Source organism: Clarias gariepinus, chromosome 23 (genome assembly GCF_024256425.1).
Source record: "Clarias gariepinus isolate MV-2021 ecotype Netherlands chromosome 23, CGAR_prim_01v2, whole genome shotgun sequence".
In the NCBI taxonomy this organism is placed as follows: Eukaryota; Metazoa; Chordata; class Actinopteri; order Siluriformes; family Clariidae; genus Clarias; species Clarias gariepinus.
The window spans coordinates 11,626,884-11,650,716 of NC_071122.1; the positions used below are offsets into that span (position 1 = coordinate 11,626,884).

The 23,833-nt window shown below is 37.6% G+C and overlaps 2 protein-coding genes across 2 annotated transcripts in view; both read right to left on the minus strand.

Annotated features, from left to right (window-relative positions):
- Window positions 1-7,023, minus strand: part of podxl2 (podocalyxin-like 2) — a 45,126-nt gene extending 38,103 nt beyond the window's left edge. The window contains exon 1 of the mRNA XM_053484612.1: window positions 6,627-7,023. Within this exon, the coding sequence (XP_053340587.1) occupies window positions 6,627-6,660 (34 nt within the window). The 5' untranslated portion in view covers window positions 6,661-7,023. The remainder of the gene's footprint in view (window positions 1-6,626) is intronic.
- A 5,356-nt stretch (window positions 7,024-12,379) lies between these two features.
- mcm2 (minichromosome maintenance complex component 2) lies at window positions 12,380-22,292 on the minus strand. The gene is made up of 16 exons (XM_053483573.1): window positions 22,206-22,292; window positions 20,704-20,888; window positions 20,329-20,492; window positions 19,446-19,718; window positions 19,035-19,254; window positions 18,517-18,724; window positions 18,164-18,298; window positions 17,796-17,987; window positions 17,600-17,693; window positions 17,083-17,333; window positions 16,524-16,650; window positions 16,002-16,114; window positions 15,665-15,907; window positions 14,865-15,047; window positions 13,669-13,824; window positions 12,380-12,770 (listed from the first exon to the last, which is right to left on the minus strand). The coding sequence occupies exons 1-16, from the start codon at window positions 22,209-22,211 to the stop codon at window positions 12,660-12,662; spliced, it is 2,661 nt and encodes an 886-aa protein (XP_053339548.1). The 5' UTR covers window positions 22,212-22,292; the 3' UTR covers window positions 12,380-12,659.
- Window positions 22,293-23,833: the final 1,541 nt, after the last annotated feature.

Here is a 23,833-nt window from a genome sequence, read left to right on the forward strand (position 1 = left end):
AAACAGCTAAGCTTTACCCTAATGCTTACTTTGAGAAATGATCATGTGGGTAAACTGGTTCTTCTTGGTATTCATCTGGCCCTTAAAGAGAGTTGTTTTGGGTGGAGGGAGGCCTCAAACCTTTTACTGTGTACACAGAACCTGGACTCCATCCAGAAAGCCAATGTCTTTGACAATCTTCCGGCTACTTGTGGATGGTATTGTTGTTCATCTGCTCCAACTCCTTTGGCCATCATTGAGCTACTTGGTAGCTTTCAATCAAGATCAACCAGGATTTCTCCAAATAGCAGTGGGTGACAAACCACAAGGGAAGATGCATGCCCCAGTGGCCTTTTAGAATAAACTCATCATATGGACACACATTTCTAGAGCCGTTAAACACTGTGGATTGTTATAGCCAATTCTCAATTTAGGGTTCTGTTAATTCAAACACATCCTGTTTTACATGTATACCAGGTGACTTATAAACTCCTGCAATAGTGTTGTCTCATGATAGCAATTTTCAGACACTATATGTTTTTCTTGCTAAAAATAAAAGTGCTAAATTTCCCACATGTAATATACATTACCAGTCATAAGTTTGGACACACCTTCTAAATCCATGAACTTTCCTGATTTCTATTGCTTTTTAAGTAGTTTAGGAAAAATCTAGTATTGCTCTAGAATGTAGAAAATATATCCAAACCTATGTTTAAACATTTGACTAGTATTTCACATATGAGATATGTTAAAAAAAGAATAGATTAAGGTGACAGGATAGTTTTGCTTTCCATACCTGGTTTTCAATAAACAGTTTCTTTCTCTTTGCCATTTTTATCTGATTTCATCATAAATGTTAAAATATATACTTTGCTCTTAGGCATCATGACACATTTTACTTCTTCAGTATTCTGCCCTAGTTTTTAAACAACTACTCATGACCTGTCTGGACCATTTCTGCTAACAATTCAGGGCTTCAAAAGGGGTAAAATGTCATGTCTTTGTTGTTGGGCCTGACATAAAGTGAAAAATGAACGCTGATTCCCCCTGACCTCTGTGGGTTATATGTCTGCACCACGATGTCTGTCTGTCTGACTTTGCAGCAGTGTGTAGGTGGCACTCTGGAGACTAAGCATAGAGGCTTGTACAGTATCCAGAGTTGCTGAGTAACCAGTAAGATGATACAACAGTGCTGCAGTAAAGAGATCCAAGACATTCTTCAGGGTTTTTTTCCTATTATTATATTACTACATTTCATTTTATTGAACAATAAAATGTAAAAACATCTAAATGTATTGTAAATTAATTAGTGAAGTTAAGACATACTTCCTCATATCTTTTAAGGAATTGAGTTGGAAAATTTGTCTGACGTCTGGACTATGAGTTTTTTTTTTACATACAGTAAATATACTGTACAGTATTTTGTAATAAATAAAATAAAAGTTATTATGCTGCTGTAAATTGGATCTATTATACAAAAAACAGATTTGAGTCATGTTTAGACATTCAAATGGGTCTCCAGTGTGTGTGTGTGTGTGTACAGAACATTCACTGCTTTTTGTAGTTTTTCTATTTTTCTATTGGTCAGGGCTAAAAACAAGTCAATTACGAGTTTACATTTGTGACCTCATATGAGAAGTGCCCATCTTCTGGCTTGTTGCTCAGCTCTGCTGTTTTCCCGTTCACTCTGATTGGAAGGTAGAGTGAAATAAAGGAAGAGTGAGCTATGTACAAATGCATTATCAGGGAGAAAAATCTATTATTTGTTACAACCCTGTTTTTTGCATACTGTATCTCAATTAAGGAGCTGAGGAAAGAGTGCATTATTAGAATGGATACAGCAACCGTGGAGCAGATAAAGTTAAGGGCAGCTTAGTAGTGCTGCAGCTTAAACCACAGACCTTCAGGTATAACTATTTGCGTCTCAAAAGACACACTTTCAGGACCTTTGTTAACTAGTTAAAAGAAATACAAACATGGTGGACCTTTAAAGCCAAAACGGAATTAAAAGGTAACAACTACGTAATCGAAAAATGTGACATCTAGTGAATCTACTTTATTTTGTACACGGTCATGTCCATGTGCACAGTCTTCCAGCACTTGCAGGTTTTGTGATGTAAAAACATCATAGATTAAAAATGTTCAGCTCTTCTACATTTCAAAGCTTCTCTGAAATAGAAGACCTAGGATTGCAGCATCTGGGGAACAGGAGGTGGTATCATAATCAGGTTTCTTGAGGTCAGTTGAATATATGAAAGCCAAAAGGCAGAAGAAGGATGAATTCACTTCTTTTTAAAATTCACATCTTAAATTAGAAGACAAATTTTATTATCATGATACTCAAAGCAGTAACTTATTAAAACTTGTTCATGCCGCTTGCCCAAACAAAGCCTACAAAGATTTATTGATTATCAGTGTAGCAGATCATTTATTCATTAATTGCATGATGAACGGTATCCACTTATTATTTATTAAAGCACACAACAAACTGCTTTCATTATACCAAATAGAAAAACGCACATCAGGATTTAATGAAAGCCATGTTATCAAACTCAAATTTTTCCTGTCCTTAGTCCAAAAGCCAACAAACGTTTGGCATCTGATTAAGTTTAATCCTGTGTCTGAGATCTTAGCTCTGGGGATTTTCTATAAAGAAGTTTGCACTAGCACACAGTCCCCATTCTTTTTGTAATCCTTGACTATGTTTGCATGAATGAAAGTGGCACATGCACTTAAGCTTTTTAGAAGCTGGCTTTAGTTTCATGCCAGTCACAACATGTCTGCTCTCCACCTGTTTCTTCTGCAAGACAGCTGAGACAATTTCACATAGCATTCATGCATCAAGGGTGAAAGCTATGCTTTTGAATGGGGTCAAATTTGCATCCAGCATTTATGACATATGGTTTGACTCAGAAGGTTACACATTCTTTATGAACATGAAGGTCATGGCAGTATTGGGTTTGCTATTATTATTTTTTCACTGGTTGTTTTCTGGGGAGTGATTGTATCTTACAATCACGCTTATCTTTAGTAAAAGAAAACCTCAAGAACTTGGTGCAAACATTTTACTTTATATTGGATTCCCTGAAATCCATGTAGGATCGAAATTATACATTCAGCATGCCTAATGTGTCCATTAGCAAGTTTCACCCTTATAACAGATGGTTTTGGTAGTCATCAATATGCTTCTGGCAGAATTTTTGTTGAATATTCATTTGCTCTTCTTGGAACAATTGGTTGTATTGAATTAAATGTTAAATAAAGTAAAATAAAGCAACTTATATTTTGATGGAAAATACCATTTATAGAATTTGTCTTAAATGTAGTTAATCAGCTAAGACATGTCTGGTGTTTATTATTTGCTTGTTAGTTTTGTGTTAGAGCTCTAAGTCTATTGTAACTAATAAGCGAATAGAGTTTTATACAAAATATCTAAATATCTGCTTTACACAATGAATTACTGCACTGTGAATTACCATGCAGCTAAATGTCATAAATCGCGTAATGGCTCTTACCACAACTATGCATAGCCTTACAAAGATTGGCATTGCAGCTGAAGGCTGTAAAGTGTATGATACAGATCTGAAAAAAATAAGAACCCACTGCAAAATGATCAATTTTCCCAGGTTTTCTGTTTTATATGTGTATGTTTTGGTAACATTAACAGATTAGTTTTATTCTGTAAACCACTGACAACATTTCTCTCCAGTGCTGAAGAAAAAATATTGTTATTTAAAGTAGTCATTTAAAAGAAAATGACAACACATCAAAATAATAAAAAAAAATCAGTGTTTGGTGGAGTACTCCTGTTTTGCAATCACAGCTTTCATGCATCTTGGCATGCCCTCCACCAGTCTTTCACATTGCTTTTGGATAACTTTATGCCACTCTTGGCACAAAAATGCAAGCAGCTCAGCTTTGTTTGATGGCCTGTGTCCATTCATCTTCCTCTTGATCACGTTCAAGAGGTTTGCAATTTGGTTCAGATCTGGAGATAGGGCTGGCCATGACAAAGTCTTAGTCAAAACGTTGATTGACCTGGGCATGTGGCATGGAGCATTGTGCTGTTGGAAAAAAGCAATCCTCAGGGGTTTCCAAAACATAGTTACAAAGAGGACACAAATATGTTTTCAGGATAACCTGTGTGCAGATGCGCATTCTACACATCTCACTGTCGATGCGAGACACTGTTGCTTGTAGTCCTCTCCAGGTCATGTTATCCTAAGCTGGACTCTATAGAAAAGATGACCTTACTCCAGTTCTCTATGGTCCAATTCCTGCAGCTCTTCTGTGCTTCTCAGTAGTTCTCTTCTGGTTTTCCATGACTTAGCTTCACTTTCAGCAGCCTGTTTCGAACCATTCTCACCATGCACTTTACCACAGCTTCAGTTGCGATGCCATGTGTTTGAAGGTCACTTGAAGTCATCCTACGTCGAGTTGAGTGACATTCAAATGAGTGTGCGGTCATCCCTGTCAGTAGAGATTCATTTTCGCCCTCTGCCAACCTGTTGCTTTGTTGTCCCTGATGTCTGCAAGGTCAAGCTTGTTCTTGTCTACTGTCGTCTTTAGAATTTTAAAGTTAGAATCTGACACTCACTGTATGGCTGTGCCAGTAAAGCCAGGACTGAACCCTTCTTTTCCTTACTCCAAACTTTTCATTTTAACTCTTTTGGCATGATCAGTAGTTATTTTCCCATTGTCCTTGAGATATCCAACTCACATTGCAAGAGCGGAGTGTTGATCACAGCAGTGGTTTTTATACTTTTCCAAATTAAATACAATTTGATTCAGGCAATCACCTAATCAGTATCTCATGAAGCAGAATAAAAGGTGTGCTTTTTGTTGGAATTCAACAGACAATGGAATGGTCATCGTTGTAGAGATGCTGATTTAAGAATCGCAATTGCAATAGTCTCTTAATTTTTTTTAACACACTTTAATTTGGAAAAAAACAATGCATTCTATACAGTAGGTTGACAATGTCATCTAACATCAAAATAAGTTTTTGCTTAGCACTTTGCTTCCCACTCTATAAGAGAACCCTTTATTCTTATTCCAGTTTAGTATACAATTGTACTAAACCGGGATAAGGATACTGCTCCTTGTTGATAAAGTTTCTAAATAAACACTCATAAAAAAATAAAAAAGTATGGTCCAAATAGTTTGTACCTTAATAATTTTTATTATGTAATCTGTATTCATGATATCTTATCTATTCTGAGATACCACTCAAGTACCTCTATAAATTGTGTATCTCTTCATTTGTACCTGAATTACTTTGTGTCCACACAAAAAAAAATGCTGATTGCATATGACCTGAATTGGTTGTCTGCCTGCACCACAATCTAAGGCTGACTTTGCAGCAGCGTGTAGGTGTAGGAGGGAGATTTATAGTCTCTAGTCCAGGCTATGAGCTTTCTGCAGTGGCCATAAACATTAATGAATGAACAAAGTAGTGGAGAAGGCTACGGGATGGCTTGCAGGTCTTGGTAATGAGACACAGAGACCCCTACCAGGCTTATGCTGGTAGGATTAAAGTTGTTTTTTGTTTTGCGGGGGCTGGGTAAAGCTGCTGAATATTATTCACAATTACACTCATGATATTGAGTGATATAATATATTAAAAATAATAATAATATTTTTTTTTTTTCTTTCCCCCCAAGACTCTTTTTTTTCTTGATCGTGAACAAGATTAAGATGACTCATAGCTGGATGAAGGTAAGATATGCAGCACAGCATTGCACACAGACCACAAGACAGACTTTTCAGACATTTCAGTTTGGTGTTTTATCAACAGTCCGATTGTTGAGTTGAAGTGTTGGCCAGAGCAGCTAAAACACAGCATGGCTTTTAACCAATGCAGTCTGTGATTAATTACTGCCAACTATTGGGACACAAAAACAAATAGTCCTTTTTTTTATCATCCCAGCGCAGTAATGTCATAAACACTTTCCAAAAAAATCAACCAATCAAAATTTTGTCCCTGGGGTGGTGCAGTTAAGGGTTGCCGACAGGAACGTTACAGAAATAACGGGGCAACGACATTTTTTTTGACAGCTTACCAATCTGTATTTTAGATGCCACACTTACAGGCACATCTGCTGTACCTTTAGTATAGTAGGCCTTTGTATGGTACCTTTTTGACATGGAAAGGTATTTATATATATTTATATTTATATATCATTAAATAATAATTATTAAATATATTGAATTGGAATGTACAAAACAAGTTATAACAAAAAACTTAACATTAAGGGTACCACTGCAGGCAGAGGTAAAACTACAGTTTAGTACTGTTTATTTCTAAAAATGTAGGATTTATGAATAAATATTATCTGTGTAAATAGGATGGATGTCTGTATAAAATCTGTCACGTTTTTCTAATCAAAGGCATGCCAATGATATTGATTTGGATATATTCAGTATATATTAACTTAAATTAAGAAATTAAGAAATGCACAGATCCATATTCATTTTGGTGGCACATGTCCGTGCTTAACTAATTCATGTTAAGAAATATTTTAAATATCATGATGCATCTGTATATAATGAACCAGATTAAAAGGAACTTATAAAAGCCATGCCAATGTATATAATACAGTATAATGTACTATGTATAATAAAATGTATTGCATGTATGATCTTACCTATGATGAGATGATGAAGATGAGTACCAGACATGGCTGCAGGATCAACACCAGATGAACAACAACAACAACAAATAATAATAATAAAGAAGATAAATTTTAGAAAGAAATCCTTTGCTGTCCTTTGTTGCTATTTTAATGCATTAGAAGCACAGCAGTGAGATGCATGCTGAAGATTAAGCGAGCATCTGCAGCATCTCAGAGCCGTTCTGTTGTCTCAGTGACCTCGACGTGAGAAAGCATGACTACGCAAAGATGTCACAGTCGACACAAAAACACTCGCATTTTCAGATTGATGCAGATAAAGGATGACTTGCGGCTTGTCTGACTAGGTTTGGAGGTAATATTCTGGATGCTTCGCCCCTCCTGCGACGCTCTAATGTTGGGAGAAGTGAGCAGGAGTAGAGCTGGACAAAGATTCGAACGACTCGAGTCAAAGATATCGACTCACAGCCCAAAACGAATCAGAATTTTTTTTAACACTATTTTAAAGTCCCTTATCTATATATATACCCCTCATGTGTTTACTCGAAATTAAACATAATTATTAACTCTTATATCAATATTTTTAGACGTACATTTAACACGAATTACACAACTTCTATGTATGTTTATATATTCACGTATTCATGTTGTTTGGTATGTTATTCGTGATTAAACCTAATTATTAACTCTAAATGTTTGTTACCCGTACATACAACATCAATTACACAACTTCAATGTTAGCTAGTGATTACAAAAATGTCGCTTATACCGTGTTTTTCTTCCGAGTCATTAATCAGATGAATCAAATAAATCAAACGATTCACTCGAATTCGTTTAAGCCGCTTTGTGCGAAAGAATCGATTCAGTTAAGTGACTCGGGGTGCTCGTGGATCCTGAGGGAGGTTTGTAGCTTCACGAGCCCGCATTGCATTACAGGGGCGAACATGCTGGGTTGTGGTGATAAATATAGATCACATCACACTTTTTTTCATGCAAGCAAAAATGTTTTAGGGAGAAAATTTTACAATAACCTGGTTGCACATGTACATGCATACAGCACACACTCACACACATACTGTACCATAGTACTTGTCAAGCACCTTTCACTCAGTCTATCTGAGGAACAGTCCACAAATACAGGACACCATGATTTGGCATTATTTTCATCCACACTTCATTGCTCCAGAGCTATCAGTGCATAGTGAACTTTTTTGTAAAGATTTTTATTTTTAAAGATTTTTAGGATTTAGATATAAGTGGGACATTCCAGTGGCTTAGTGGTCACCTTGTACCTCCAAGGTCCAGGTTCAATTCCTGGTTCAGGTCAATGTGCACAGAGTTTCTCCCCATGCTTGATGTTTTAAAAAAATAATAAAAAAAGAAGAAGTTTAAACAAATTCTTCAGCAGTTCACAAATACCTGCAGGTTTTGCGCTGCCATCACCATGCTTCACCATGGGCTTGATATTCTTTAGTTTATTGATATACATTGCCTGTGCAAAAATGTTCTCTGGGGTTGGGGGCAACTTAAAGGGGTCAGGAGTCAGGGGGTTAAACCCCAGCACCACCAAGTTGCTACTGTGGGGCCATGGATCAGGACCCATAACCCTATCTGCTCCATGGGTGATGTATCCTGGCAGATCCTGAGCTGAGTCCCAGCTTCCTTACTAAGATATGTGAAAAAAATCACTGTGTTGTAATGTACATGGGATAAAAAATTTAATCATAATTTCACAAAGGCCAAATTATTGGGGTGCACCAAGCAAAGAAAACAAGGGTTAAAATGTTCCCACATCACAAATAAGCGGTGTATGATACTTTCGAACATGATTCTGAATGCAATTGATTCATTTAATGCCGTCACATGACCTATTAAAAATTGTTAATGTAGGTTCATTATTCAGATATTTTTCTTTCTTACCATGTATATTTTTTTAGTTAACTTTTTACTAGTTGCCAGATCACTTAAATCTGATAGAATTTAACAATGCATCAACATTTTATATCCACTGTATTTATGCCAGTGTTTATACTGAAGAGACCTCTAAAGACCTCTAATAACTAATAACAGTTTTAACGTCTTTAATAACTTAAAATAATGCGAGAGGCATACAAGTCGAATCAGGACGATTTCTGAAATCTCACAAATGAAGATGTAAAACCAATTCATATTCAGAAAAGACTTCAAACACAACACGGTGAGTCTCTTAGTAAAACACTTAAATCGTCAACAATTTAATGAAGGCTGTACGTCCACATTTCGGACATGAGAGTTTAAAGAGGAAAAAAAAGAAAAAACAAAAAAGAGATTTTTACAAATCTCAAATTTCTTAGACCTTACAAGATCATAAATAAATCGAATTCCAAAAATCAGCTTATTTGCAAACAGCACTAACATTTCTTAAAACAAATCATTAAGCTGTTGAAACAGAATCGAAATCAGTTTATCCTAATCTGTGAGGATGTGCACGTGTGTGAATTGTTTGTCTCAGGTCTGAACCACAATGAAGATGTGTGCCACAGAACGATTGCCCTACCAGCACTAAACCCCTAAAGCACTAAATATCGTCTAAAAACTCTGCCTCCATGCAAGTCACCAGTGTCATTAGTCATTAACGTTCATTATCCATGGCACTTACCCATACTCAGTTTTTCGCAATAAAAGATTTATTTTCTTCTTTCCTTCATGTACGCCTACAGATTTAAATCTACACAGCTTAACAAAATGCTTACTTTAGGCAAATCAACAACTAAATGTGTATCAAGCATTTAGACTGAAGAAAAGTATTTGAGCAACGACTCTGGAAAAAACTAACCATAGTGAGGTTTTTGTTTGTTTTTTAGTAGCATAATCACGTCTCTTTCTCTAGCAGACCCCATTGATGGCTTGCTAAGGCCAATAACGTGACCTTGGACTACTCCCACATGCACACATTTTTAGACAGACAGACAGGTTTTCAGCAGAGGTGAAATGTCGAGACCTAGGCCACATTCACATTTTCAGCCACATTGATCAATTGAGATTTTTTTGGACTCCTACGTTTTTTAAAACGCCATATATGTGCACCTCAATTTGCTTGCGTCATCGAAGTTAAAACATGTCACGAGTTCGTGCAACCACTCATTTATTTTAAACAATAAATGCAGTTTTAGCAAAAATATGTTTGGGGTTTTGCTCTGGAAGTTGACGAGCATTTAGTCAGCTGTATTTGTTGTGGTCCGGAAGAGAGAGAAAAAAACCCAGACACCTCACTTTAGCTGTTTTTACAGCTGTTGCTAGTGCTGGTATGAAATCCCCATACTTTTGGTGTTGACATCCCATGCATGCAAAAAGGCAAAAAAGTCCCATGAATCCCATTGTCTGTTCTGATTCAAATCACATGACCATGTACTGCACTAAAATAAACATATATATATTATTATATATTATAATATTATATGAGATTTATATTATATAAATATATATACAGTGGTGTTCAAAATAATAGCAGTGTGTTGATAAAAGTGAATAAAGCTTCATATCCATATAATAACTTTTAATTTAAATCATACAAATGCATTCTTTCATGCTTTCTGAGAACTGCTTCACATCTGTAAATATTGTACTACATGCCACAATTCCTCTGCATTTCTTGGTTTTGCCTCAGGAACAGCATTTTTATTGTCAGGACACAACTTTTCTACTGGATTAGGGTCTGGGGATTGGGCTGGCAACTCCATAACGTCAATCTCGTTGGTCTGGAACCGAGATGCTGCTCGCTTACTGTCGGTGTGTCTGGGGTCGTTGTCTTGTTGAAACACCCATTTCAAGGGCATTTCCTCTTCGGCATAAGGCAACGTGACCTCTAAGTATTCTGATGTACTCAGATTGATCCATGATCCCTGAAATGTGATAAATAGGCTCAACACCACAGTACGAGAAGCATCCTCATATCATGATGCTTGTGCCTCCATGCTTCACTGTCTTTACAGTGTACTGTGGCGTGAATTCAGTGTTTGGGGTCGCCTGACAAACTGTCTGCGGCCTCTAGACCCCAAAAAAATAATCTTGCTTTCATCAGTCCACAAAATATTGCCCCATTACTCTTTAGGCCAGTCAACAGTTTCTTCGGCAAACTGTAACCTCTTCAGCATGTCTTTTTTTTCAACAGTGGGACTTTGCGGGGGCTTCTTGCTGATAGCTTGACTTCACATAGCTGTCTTCTAAGAGTAACAGTACTCACAGGTAACTTTAGATGTTCTTTGAGTCAATTTTGTTATTTTTTAATCCATTCGAATAGTAGTTTTTCCATTGGGCCTATTTTTCTTTCACGTCTTTCTGGTTTTGGTTTTAATTTTAAAGCTTAAAAATGATTTGATATCATTTTAGCAGAGCAGCCTATCTTTTTCTGCACTGATTTGTGTGTTTCCCCATCTCTAATCAGCTTTTGAATCAAAGTACGCTGTTCTTCTGAACAATGTCTGAATCGATCATCTAATTTTCAGAGAGAAATGCACAGGACAACCTTTTCTGCATTTATCCTTACAAATAAATCGTTGGTTGTTACGATAAAAAAATTTCAGTTAAATATATCTTATAGGAGACATGGTGATATTTGAGAAGTGAAATTAAGTTTATAGGATTTACAGAAAGTGCGCAATAATTGTTTAAACAAAATTAGGCAGGTGCATAAATTTGGGCACCACAAAAAAAAGAAATGAATAATATTTAGTAGATCCTCCTTTTGCAGAAATAACAGCCTCTAAACGCTTCCTATAGCTTCCAATGAGAGTCTGGATTCTGGTTAAAGATATTTTGGACCATTCCTCTTTACAAAATATCTCTAGTTCATTCAGGTTTGATGGCTTCCGAGCATGGACAGCTCTCTTTAACTCACACCACAGATTTTCAAATCAGGTCTGGGAACTGAGACCAATCAGGTCTGGGAACTGAGATGTGGCCATTTCAGAACGTTGTACTTGTTCCTCTGCATGAATGCCTTAGTAGATTTAGAGCAGTGTTTAGGGTCGTTGTCTTGTTAAAAGATCCAGCCCCCGCGCAGCTTCAGCTTTGTCACTGATCCCTGGACATTGGTCTCCAGAATCTGCTGATATTGAGTGGAATCCATGCGTCCCTCAACTTTGACAAGATTCCCAGTCCCTGCATTGGCCACACAGCCCCACAGCATGATGGAACCACCACCATATTTTACTGTAGGTAGCAAGTGTTTTTCTTGGAATGCGGTGTTTGCCCTTGCTGAAATCTCTGAGACAGCTTTTCGTATCCTTCCCCTAAACCATGATGGTAAACAATCTTTGTTTTCAGGTCATTTGAGAGTTGTTTTGAGACCCCCATGTTGCTACTCTTCAGAGAATATTTGAAGAGGAGGGAAACTTACAATTGCCCCCCTTAAATACTCTCTCATAATTGGATTCACCTGTGTATGGAGGTCAGGGGTCACTGAGCTTACCAAGCCAATTTGAGTTCCAATAATTAGTTATAAAGGTTTTGAAATCAATTAAATGACAACAGTGCCCAAATTTATGCACCTGCCTAATTTTGTTTAAACAATTATTGCACACTTTCTTTAAATTCTATAAACTTCGTTTCACTTTCAAATATTACTATGCATGTCTCCGATATGATATAGCCTATTTAACTGAATTGTTTTTATTGTAACAACCAACGATTTATACAGGAAAATCATAAGAGATTAACAAGGGTGCCCAAACTTGGGGACACCCATGCATCTTGTGACAGCAGGTCTCAGCATAAATTTCTCCAGGTAATTTGACGGTCAGTGAACATTTTATTTGACAATTTCTTTTAGAACATGGTACAAATCTTTTCACAACATTTTGCATTTGACAATAGAAAAAAATAAATCATACCACCTGTCTTAATCAAGCAAAGGCAAACATAACCACTGTCAAAGTGTGGAGTTTCTCTGAATGATTAAAAAATGACTGTCCATATCAGAACTCATCCATTTCCACACCGTGTGGCGATACGGGAACATATTTACACGTCCACATGATTCTTAAACACAATCCATATGCAGCATGTGGCTTAGAACTGCTGAACGATCAGCTTCTTCTTTGAATCGTGAGAGAACTTGTTGGAGAGGAACAAGTCGCTGTCATAAAACGCAGACAAGCTGTGGATGTTGATCTGTCTAGCCTATACAGGAGAAAGGGAAAAACATAGCTTGGTAAAAATAATGACACAAATGTACTTCAGTGATCTATTAAAACACATACACAATGGACAAATCACGAATCTGGGTGCCTAAAAGACTTCAGAGCAGACTTAACAAAAAGATTAATAAATAGATGCAATCAATAAATAAGTTCTTGCTGATGTAAAAAAAAAAAAAAAAAAAGAAATCTGCTGCTTTGTATGCTTCACAGTGGTGCAATGCACTACTGTCCAAGAAAGCACACTTCCAAACTCCAAAAAGCCCAAACACTGGCTATTGATTTGTGGACTCTCGTTGGAGGCACAAAAGAAACTAGAAGAGAATAATTACACATTCGTTAAATTCTATATTAACGCACTTTTTCCCTGGAGAAGTTTACCCCGCCACTCCCCCCAAAAAATAAATTGTACTTGTACTCTACACAAAAACTTAGAATTCCACAGCTAAATTTAAACCCTAACTTGTGCTATTGTGTCGTGTGTATTCTGTCTAAACTCCTTAGAAATGCAACTACATGTTGCAGAAAATCAGTCTGCAACAACCATCATTAGTGACCTGGTAGCATCGCATTTCCACTTTCTTCTTATTTTTTTTATTACGTTGAACCTCTTACTAACCATCTCATCTCTAACTCAACATTTAATTGCCAACATCAAAAAAATTTGAGTGGCGCAGAGACTTTGCACCGTGGCATAGAAACCCCAGCGCCAGTTAGCAATTTGGCAGTGTAATACCAGAGCATCTTAGTATAACAAGTATAAATGCCTATGGTTTAGGCTCTGCGCAGACATGACACAAAAGCATAACACTTTTAAAGCGCAACTCCATAACACTGTACTGTTCAAAACTTGACATAACACAAGTAGGGAAAAAATTTACTTTGTCCACCAGGTCTTTCTCTGGGATCTCGATGACATCCTGTTGCACTCCGTAGCGGTTGCGCTGGTAAGACACCTGCTCGGCCACCAGCTGCTTCAGGATAAATAGCAGCAACTCATTGTTGTCTCGCCTGAAAGCCAGGTAGCGTGCAAATGTCTAGAGAAAAACAGACAATCATCAGTGAAACCCAGAACTAATAAAAAGAAAGAAAAAGTTTTCACTTCAAGAAAAAAGTAATAGTAGCATTAGTAAATTAATCTGCGCTCATGACTCATGTTACTATATTTAAAGTGTTTATAGCGGTAGTTGAAGAGCTTTGAATGACTAGAAATTTAGAAATAGAAATGACTTTGAAATTTAAACCATGATATTAAATGGCCACTGCATTTTTCAGGAAACAATTCTCAAAATGAAAAAATAAAAAATAAATCTAAGCATTTTGAGCAAACTGCATTAATTGTCTAAGCTTTAATACTAAACTTTTGCCTACACATTATGCCAGTGCTGAACAGGTAAAAAAGCCCACAGCCAATGTATTGACACATTTTAAAGCAAGAGTGCTGACCTTGCCGTGCTGATCTGACAAACACCAGGGTAGAAATGCAATTGCTTGTGCAAGTGCTTCAACCCTTACATGCTTTTTCAGCTCAAGGTTAATCACAGCAGCAAAAGTCAGGCTCATTAAAATTTAAACAGATTTTGTTCTCAAAGGCAACTGAAGACTGCATTCTTTTATTTTTGGTGATAGATTTAAGCAGGAAGTCTAACCAGCAAAAGAGTGCTGCACTTTTTATCTAATTTAAAATGACATCATTCAGATGTCATTTTGGTTTAAATTATAACTATATTCCTGGACAATTCAAAGAATTGAGGTTTAAGGAGTGATTGCCATGTACTTTAAATTTGTATTAATTTAAAGTTACAATTTTATGTCAGAAAACAAGTAAGGGTAAAAAAGTGCCTGGGTCCATGATAAAGAGACATCCAACCCCATATTTCTCATGTTGGCACACTCGTACCAGAATATATTCACAATCATAACCATACAGTATATCAACAAGCACAAGCTTTGCTCATTACTTCCACACTGACATGTAATTAAAAAAAAAGAAAATTATAATAATAATAAAATCATCTGGCCATAAATCAGGTTTGGCTACTCCAAGTAAAAGTCTTAGTTAATAAAATCTCCGCACCTTTCTCATGCTCCTCATCACGCTGAACTTCTGTGTGTCAATAAAGCTCTCCAGCATGACACGTATTGCCATGTTTACATCGTCTTCCTGTACGTAGTCACGTAGATGCATACGTGCATGAGCTTCTGCCATGCGGATCATTGATTCAATGTGACGCACTGTAATTGGGATGCTGCCTGTAGCCTGTCAGGGAGAAAAACATTACTACATTAATTACATCAGATCAAAGAAAAGCAGACACCACTGAGTCACTAACTTGACATACGGTATATAGGTAAAACTGACAATGACAATTGTTAAAAAGCGCTATATAAATAAAATTGAATTGAATGTGCAATCGTTTCATACTATTGTATTGTCGTTGGGAATTAACTGGAGCTTTTCTTTAAAAAAAACAAAAAAACAAAAAAAAAAACAAGGAGCCACTATTATTTAAAAGTACTTATAAGTAGGTATTATAAACTGCAAAAATAATTCTTGCATTTAGACATTAAAAAGTGTTAAGGTCTTACAACCTACTCTTTACCTGAGACAAACCTAATTAAACACTTGCCACAACAATTTGTATTGAGCATAACAGTAATACGAAAGTTATTTAGGATGCAAAATCTAATTAATCTACAGAAACCGACTTAGAAGCAGCAGATGATGTAAATAAACTTTAAAAAAGATATGATATTGACTAGTGAATTCAACAGTGGAACTCTACTGCCAACCAAGACAGGATATAAGATTCATAGATTTCACATTTAAATGCATTCTGAACAGCAGCTCGATGAAAGAAGAGTCATTCCTCTAACCATGGATTCCTTGCGGAGGTCACTGTAGATGCGCGCCACCTTGTCCTGGTCCATCTGGTTCAGTTTGGGGCGAACACGCTCCTTGGCATAGATGATGTACTTCCTGAGCAGCTCTTGAGGAATAGGTGGCACATCTGACGAGTTGGGCAGCACCATTTCCTCCAGGCTGGCCACACCCCCTTCCTTATTGCTTGGGTGATGCTTTATGTGGCTGCCCACCACGAAGCGTGCAAGCATCTCATCCTTTACAGAAAGAAAGGAGGAAAGCAAAAACAATTAGTATTCCAACAGATACTGGTTACTAGGAGTAAAACAAAAGTTGAGTTGACTGCCTCACCTGCACAGGATCCACAGTGTCTCTTACAACACACAAGATGTCAAAACGAGAAACAATGGGCTCCGTCAGGTCCACGTTCTCGGAAAAGGTGAGAGATGGGTCATATCGGCCACCTTAAAGGGTGAGAGAACACAAGAATCTGTGATTATTTATATATGTGAAAGCACTCCGTAGAGTGTGTGAAAAAATGGTTTATTACACTGTGCGCAAATAAGAAAGTGACTGATCTTCCTATAGGTATTTTAAGCCTTTAAAATAAATAGATTTTAAACCGGTTACATTTAAGATTAAAAGGTGTTTTATTGCCTCTTATCTAAACACCTCTGCACTGTTTGGCCAGAAGTGACATAGCAGGTGAGGCACATTTAATGAACGATTCTGCCTATTTAACTTCCACTTCCATCATGAACAGCACAGAACTTCTTAAAGCTCTTAAAAATAATTTCAAGTGCAAAACAAAGATAAAGCTAAATTGGTTTAGTGATAAAACCAACAATTCTTGCATAAACTTCTAGTACGCACCGATTGGGTTAGCAGCAGCCATTACAGTGCAGCGAGCCTGCAGCGATGTGACAATGCCAGCTTTGGAGATAGAGATACTCTGTTGCTCCATCGCTTCATGGATACTAGTACGGTCCTGATCATTCATCTGTGTAGGGAGAAAATAGCACAGCGAAATAATTAAAAGCGACCTTTTTTTATAATGAATTAAATTATGACAGCAAGATCAGGGCCTACTGCCTGAAACACTCTTAGATGTCTACTCTTAGATGTTTACAGCTTTTATTAAAAACTGGGCTTTTCCTAGGAGTTATTCTCAAGCATGAAGCACAGCAATTTCATCACTATAAACTGACCACCCACAATCCATTTAAATCCGATAAGCTTTTATGAGCTCTGTATTGTGTAATTAAATTATTATCTAAACTTTGTTTTCTCACTGCTGCTATCACAAACACCCCAGAGGCAAAAATCAACATTGTTTATTTAACAGTACTCTTAAATCTAAAGAATACTTTCTACTACATTACAATTTGGAAATAAAGACTCCAACATCTGTATATCCATTTAAGGCCCTCACCTTATCAAACTCATCAATGAGACAGACTCCCCTGTCTGCCAAGACCAAAGCTCCGGCCTCCAATGTCCACTCACGGGTGACTGGGTGTCTCTGGACATAGGCTGTGAGACCTACAGCTGAGGCACCCTGCCCTGTGGTGAACACCGCTCGGCTCGCCACCTTCTCCACATACTTCAGGAATTGAGACTTGGCTGTGCCTGGATCTCCACACATCAGCACGTTGATGTCACCACGTACTTTATGCTTCCCTCCTACAGACAGTTAAGTGTGAGAACATGAACACTTAATGTGTTTGAAGGCAGGGTAGCAAATTTTACTGAGAAATGCATAAGCATCTGTTATAAGTATCGGTTACGTAAAAAAATTTTTTATAATTAATTATGAATTTTTTATAAAAATGAGCAATTCTGTTTCAGTAACAGAACTTCTGAATAATGTAAGTTAAATTAGGTCTGGTAGCTAAAATCCAGGTTTACAGGTCAGATCCAAACAAACTGAAATGCTATAAATAACTCACCTGGATTCTTCGACTCGCCACCAAACAGTGCAAGAGCCAAACCTCTCTTGATATCTTCGTGGCCATAGATAGATGGTCCAATGCTCGCAAATATCTGCAGAAACAAAAACAACACAGTTAACATAAATCCCCAAATCCCTTCACTGGCAGAACCTACCGGCCAGCCAGACATTTAATTATTTTTCAGTTTGCCTACCCTCTCTGCAACGCGCTCGTCCTTGGACAGAGCCACAATGGCCTTCACGTCTTCATCAGTGAGCTCTGCCACAGCCACTCGCTCATCTTTTCGCACAATGTGATTGGCCAGGATTACAGTGGCAAAAACAGGAAATCCGTTGGCCATGTTAAGAGAGCCATCGTAGTTGTTATGGTAGATGCCCGTCAGCTCCTACAATTATGCAAATTCAGGTTAAACAAATATCATTTTAATTTTTTTTCATATAATAAAACTTCTTTTATGTGCACCAAAAATTACATTTTAACAGTTACAAAGTAAAAGCTGATCAAGCTAACTGCTAGTTTCCCTTCGTTTCAATTAAAATTAAAAAGGAAAACTGGACTCACAATTTCATCTCCAGGCTTACAGCTGTCCACCAGGTCAGCCAGAAGGATGGCGTCTTTGGACCGGGGCAGGCGGCCAGCTGCTACTTTTCCAGGACTCTCCTGGATGGTGATACGCTGGTAGTTTTGATACACCGTCTGTGGAAAGAGTAAACACTTAACCTCGTGCTTCAGAGAATGGAAAAGTTTAAAATCTTAAGACTAGATAATGTAACTAGCTATAGAAAATACAACAATTCAATGCATTACAAAACTCTTGTAAAATACTGTCCACAAAAGGTAACTCAAACTCTACTGGGACTAATGAACTCAATTTACAGCAGGGACACTCTGCATTCAAAACCTTAAGTACATACCTGCTCCATGTTGATTTCAAATGGTCCAAGAGACTGACATTCTGGACAGGAGCCTGGTTTTACTTCCTGGTTCTGTGATTGGAAAAAAGGGCCCAGGATGAAGTTACACTTGTTACAGTTGTATTTGACCATGCCGAGCTGGGGCAGCACTCCTGTACAACTGGTTACCACACCACTGGTCCGGATAAGCTGGTTCAGATGCAGCTGCCTACAAATAACAAAGATGAGAAAATATTATACAATCTATAAATTTAACTAAAAAACAAATTAAAAAGAACCAAACAAGACCAGGCAAATTTAAAAGCTTTAACAAGCTCCTACATTTATTCATGCATTTAAAAAAATACAGGTTGTGGAAATACAAAAATTAAAAAGAATCCAACCCTAGAACTCTTTCACTTTCTCCAAGAGACTGAGGACAAAGTTTTGTGGTCTCAATATCTTAAGGTCTCTTAAATATCTTTATATAACAAATAAATGCACCGGCACCCATGCATTTGTATGACTCAGATGTATACCTGAGTGAGCGCAGCTCCTCAACCAGGGGCAGATTGCCAATACGCACATGGATCTCGTGGGCTATGCGATCATATTTGGGGTACATGGCCAGCACCACCTCTTTCGCAGCTTCATCAAAGATCTTCAGCATCTCAGCAGGCGCCTCAGGGAGAAAGTAAGCCAGTACATGCTCTCTGGAGGCCAACTCTTCATAGTTCACCAGCAAGCTCTCTCTGTTTTCTAGACATGAACAAAACCATAATTAATGCATACGCAAGAGAAAACAGCGAATATGTAGACAAGCAATGGTTAAACTGGCAGTTCTGAAAACAGAACGATCAACTTTGCTATAAATAAAATCTGAAGTACCATAATACATTTAAATATTTGATTAAAAAATTTTATAAATAAACACCACCACAGTAAGCTACCTTTGCACATGTCACTGATCCGCTCTTTAAACACATTGTGGCCGTGCTCATCCACATGTGTGCGGAGAAAGTTCTTGAAGCGGTGGTAGATCTCTAGGCGTGGGGCAGCCATGGATACCCACTCCCTCACTGTGTGACCCTTCATATCCTCCAGGTTCTCAATACTCTCGATCATCTCTTCATCCTCGCCTTCAGCACCAGCCCCTTCTGCGGCACGCTCCGCCAGACGTCGCTGCCTCTTCGATGGTCGCTCGTCATCCTCATCTTCGCTGTCTGGACGATGAACATTAACATGTTTGGAGTAAGGTTCAAATTGTAATTTAAGACTTAAAATGCAGTCTGAATTAGAAATAAACATTTGATATAGAGATTGATGGTAGACAGTTTTAGAGGTAGAGTCATATAAAAGTTTTCAATTATACAAATTGTACTGCAGTTGAAACAATTTGTTTTTCCATCCGAATGTTCCAAAGCCACAATTAACCAGCTAGTGACACAGCTTCAGCCGAGAATATAGTGCTCCAGTCTCTGACTCTGAAATGATAATTTGTCATCTGTGCATTTGCTGCGAGTCATTTCCTGCTCTTAATGCGGCTGCAGTTCATCAATGTTTACCATTTCAGCAAAGATTTATATTTTGTCATTTAAAACAAGACCAATATAATTAATCTGCATTTGACTACTGATTAAATGCACCAGAGTATTGCTGTATGTTTCCAAAACAGCTAGTAAACAGATTATTGTGAATTTCTGGTTGTAATTTAAATGCACATAATATACATCAGATTATTACCCACAAACCTGGATGTGCTATGAATTTTAAATAAGCAAAAACATTTTATGTAGTCTTTATATTTTCCTCCATGTCAGAGACACAACTCACCATAGAGCAGTCCCCTCGGCATGCGGCCCGCGCCAATTCTTTTGTCCCTCTCGTTCATGGCTGCTTCAGCACGAGCACGAGCCCCAGGAGACAGTTCGCTCAGATCCTCGTCATCCAAACCTTCAGCCTCATAGCGATCCAGCTCAGGAATAGCGCGGTAGTCCCTGAAGATGGCACGAGATAAAATGTTAGATGCAAGTTGTTACCAGAAAATATATGTAATAGTAAAAATAATTTTTTTTTTTTTTTACAATTTTAGAAAATGTCCTATGGGTGATAGAGTATACAAATAATTACAGTAATATTTTCCCTAAGTTTGTGCGCAGTATACACTACTCAGAGATGCCAAGCACTTGAAAGCAAAACATCTGTTACCCCTCCAACTGGTTCCCAAACAGTTCCTCTCCATCCTCTTCATCATCCTCAGCTCCATTGTCACCAAGCAGTCCTTCAGACTCATCTTCGAAGGGAGGCAGGTCTCTGCCCGGACTGGAGGTCAGGTCACCACGCCGTGAGCCGCGACTTGGGCTTGTGGCCATGTTGAAAGACTCTGAGGAATCCTGGGGGGAAAAAAGAGAGAAAAGGAGTGTATTACTTCATAGAGCCAAGTTGGATGATAAACATGTATATAGTCAACTAGAACAGTGGTTTGCAAAGTTAACGTGCTGATTTTTGTGCTTAGGATGTATTTGGCTGTTATTGTATGAGCAATTCTAATGCATAGAATAATATCCATCCATCTAGGAACCTCTGTAGGCCAACTAGGGACCGTGGAGGCCACTGGTGACCATTGTATTAATTCCCATTTTTACAGAAGTGGTAGGACCTGTTTGAAACCTTCATCAGGCCCTAATTGACTTGTTTGTTGAGTTAACGAGACCCTTATTAATAGACAATATATTTTTGTTATTTAAATAGGTGATCTCTAGCAAAATCACATTTTTGAATCCTTACTTCCATCGTATTAGTCTGATTTAGACATAAACAAAAGTTAAGCTTTTACTGTAATCCTCTGAAAGGTTATAAGGGAATACGGCATCAAGACAATCCTACGCATTTCTCCAATGTTTAAAATAATTAAATGTCACGCCATGCTGAAGATAACGGTGTTCCGTGCGAATCTTTTTACTGAATCGACTCCACCAGCGAAGCTCGTTTAAAGGAACCGAGCACTACTAATGATGCAGTAATAAGGAGTAGGTATCAAAACCTTTTTTGAATCTGAATATTTTTTAAAACCCAAATACACTGTGTTTCAACAAACATACTTGTAAAACAAATGCGGAAATTAAATATCGAATCGTGCTTATGATAACGAGTCACTTTACTAAATCGACTCCTTACAGCGAAGCCTGTTTAAAGGAACCGAACAGTAAGTTTTGATTCAATAATGAAGCGTGGCATACTGCTTTTTTTATTGGGACGCATTTTATCATAAAGGCCAAACTGAGTCTGAACTCGTTGTAATAGACAGTACGGAATTTATATTATATTTTATATTACCTTAACAATGAAGCTAATATTTAAACATTAATAACAAAATTATAAATTTCAACAGCATGCAGTTACACTTTAAACTTCACTGGTTCCCAAACACCTACGCAGTAAAACAGTCACAGATAAGTTTTATTTCTTTAATATAACTTAAATAACCCTGGATTAATTCAGTTCCAACCAAAGCATCTATTTAACAACGTGAGGAAACCCAGGCCACAGCCACACACACACACACACACACACACACACACACACCATCTAAAATAACTTAACTCATTATACTATCATTCTGTCTACCCTTATACACCTCTTCAGTTTTGCCTAACATTAAATAACTTATTAAACATATAATATTAAACAGTCTAATATTTTCCACTCACCGCCATTGTATCGCGAGCTGCTCAACTGTCTTCGCTTCAGACTCAACTGTTTTTTCCCCGGCAAGACAAAGTTTTCGCGCGAAATCAGGCACGTGACCAAAAAGCCCGCGAAACCTCATGAATATAGAGGAAGAATGAGCCTGTGGATTGGTCCGTGCGCTCTTATCGTCACGCGCCCCTCCTCTGCTGCCTAGTGGCGCAGGAAGACATTTAAAGCTACAGTACTCGTTAGTTATTCTAGGAGATGCTAAAGTTATAGCTAACAGTTATAGCTCCATAAGAAGGAATATTAAAAACCTTTCATTTTGAATTCATAATAAACAGAGTTTTAGATGTCATTTAGTATAGCACTCCGCTAATATTAAATTTGCAAATATTAATAGAAAAGTAAAGTATATTCCATTACAGGTAAAGTGTCAAAAACAACATACACCGATTATCCATAACATTATGACCACCCCTTTGCCAATATAACAGTGATGCACTGTGTGTTTTGACACCTTTCTATGACAACCAGCATTAATCTTTTCCTCAATTTGATCTACACAAGCGCTAATATTGGATTGCTGAACCACACAGGCCAGCCTTCGCTCACCATGTGCATCAGTAAGCCTTACAACCCGTGACCCTGTCGCCGGTGTTCCTCCCTTGGACCACTTCAGTAGGTCCTGACCACTGCAGACCAAGAACATCCCACAAGACCTGCAGTATTGGAGTTGCTCTGACCCTGTCCTCTAGCCAACATTAGTTCAGCCCTTGTCAGAGTCACCCAATTTCTTACACTTGCCTAGTTCACTTGCTGCCTAATATATCCCACCCACTTCCAGCCACCACTGTAATAAAATATTGAAAATGTAGCTTCTGTGAGAAGTGACAAATTGTAATGGCTAGACAAACAGGGTCAGAGCAACTCCAAAACTGCAGGTCTTATGGGATATTTTCAGGCTGCAGTGGTTGGCACATATCAAAATTAATCAAAGGAAGGAAAACCAGTGAACTGTCGACAGGTTCATGAATAGCTAAAGGCTCACTGATTCTCATGGAGAGTGAAAATCCTAATCCACCTGGAAGAAATGCAAAAATCACAGGGAGAACATGCGAACTTCACAGCAGAAATTTGAATCCCAACCCTGGTGGTGTGAGGAAACAGTGCTCACAGATGACCCACATGCCCCTTTTCCAATCTGAGTTTGCAGCTAGGGAGTATCCATAACCCGTGGAAAACATTTTGCCGCATCCCAGTCAGTTAGAAAAGAGTCTTGATTTTTATTGATATAGTGCTATTGGCTGGTGAATTCTATAAGAAAGAACATACCTATTAACCAAATTATAGATTATAGGTGAATTATTAAATAAATTATATTGTACCTGTGCTATTAGGATGGATGGTGGTTGTTTACAAAATGTCACCTCTGTGATGGAATTATTCTTGTGACATAACATTATACCATAAATCTATGTATTGCACAAATACTACGGCTATATTTATTTTTAACCTAATATTTGAAAATGGTTTTATCATAATATGGATAATACTCAGAGGAAACATTACTGCAATATCACTGATTACAATATTCATATTATTTAGCTCCAAAAGAAGGCTGTAGATTACAGAAATGTAACAAGCA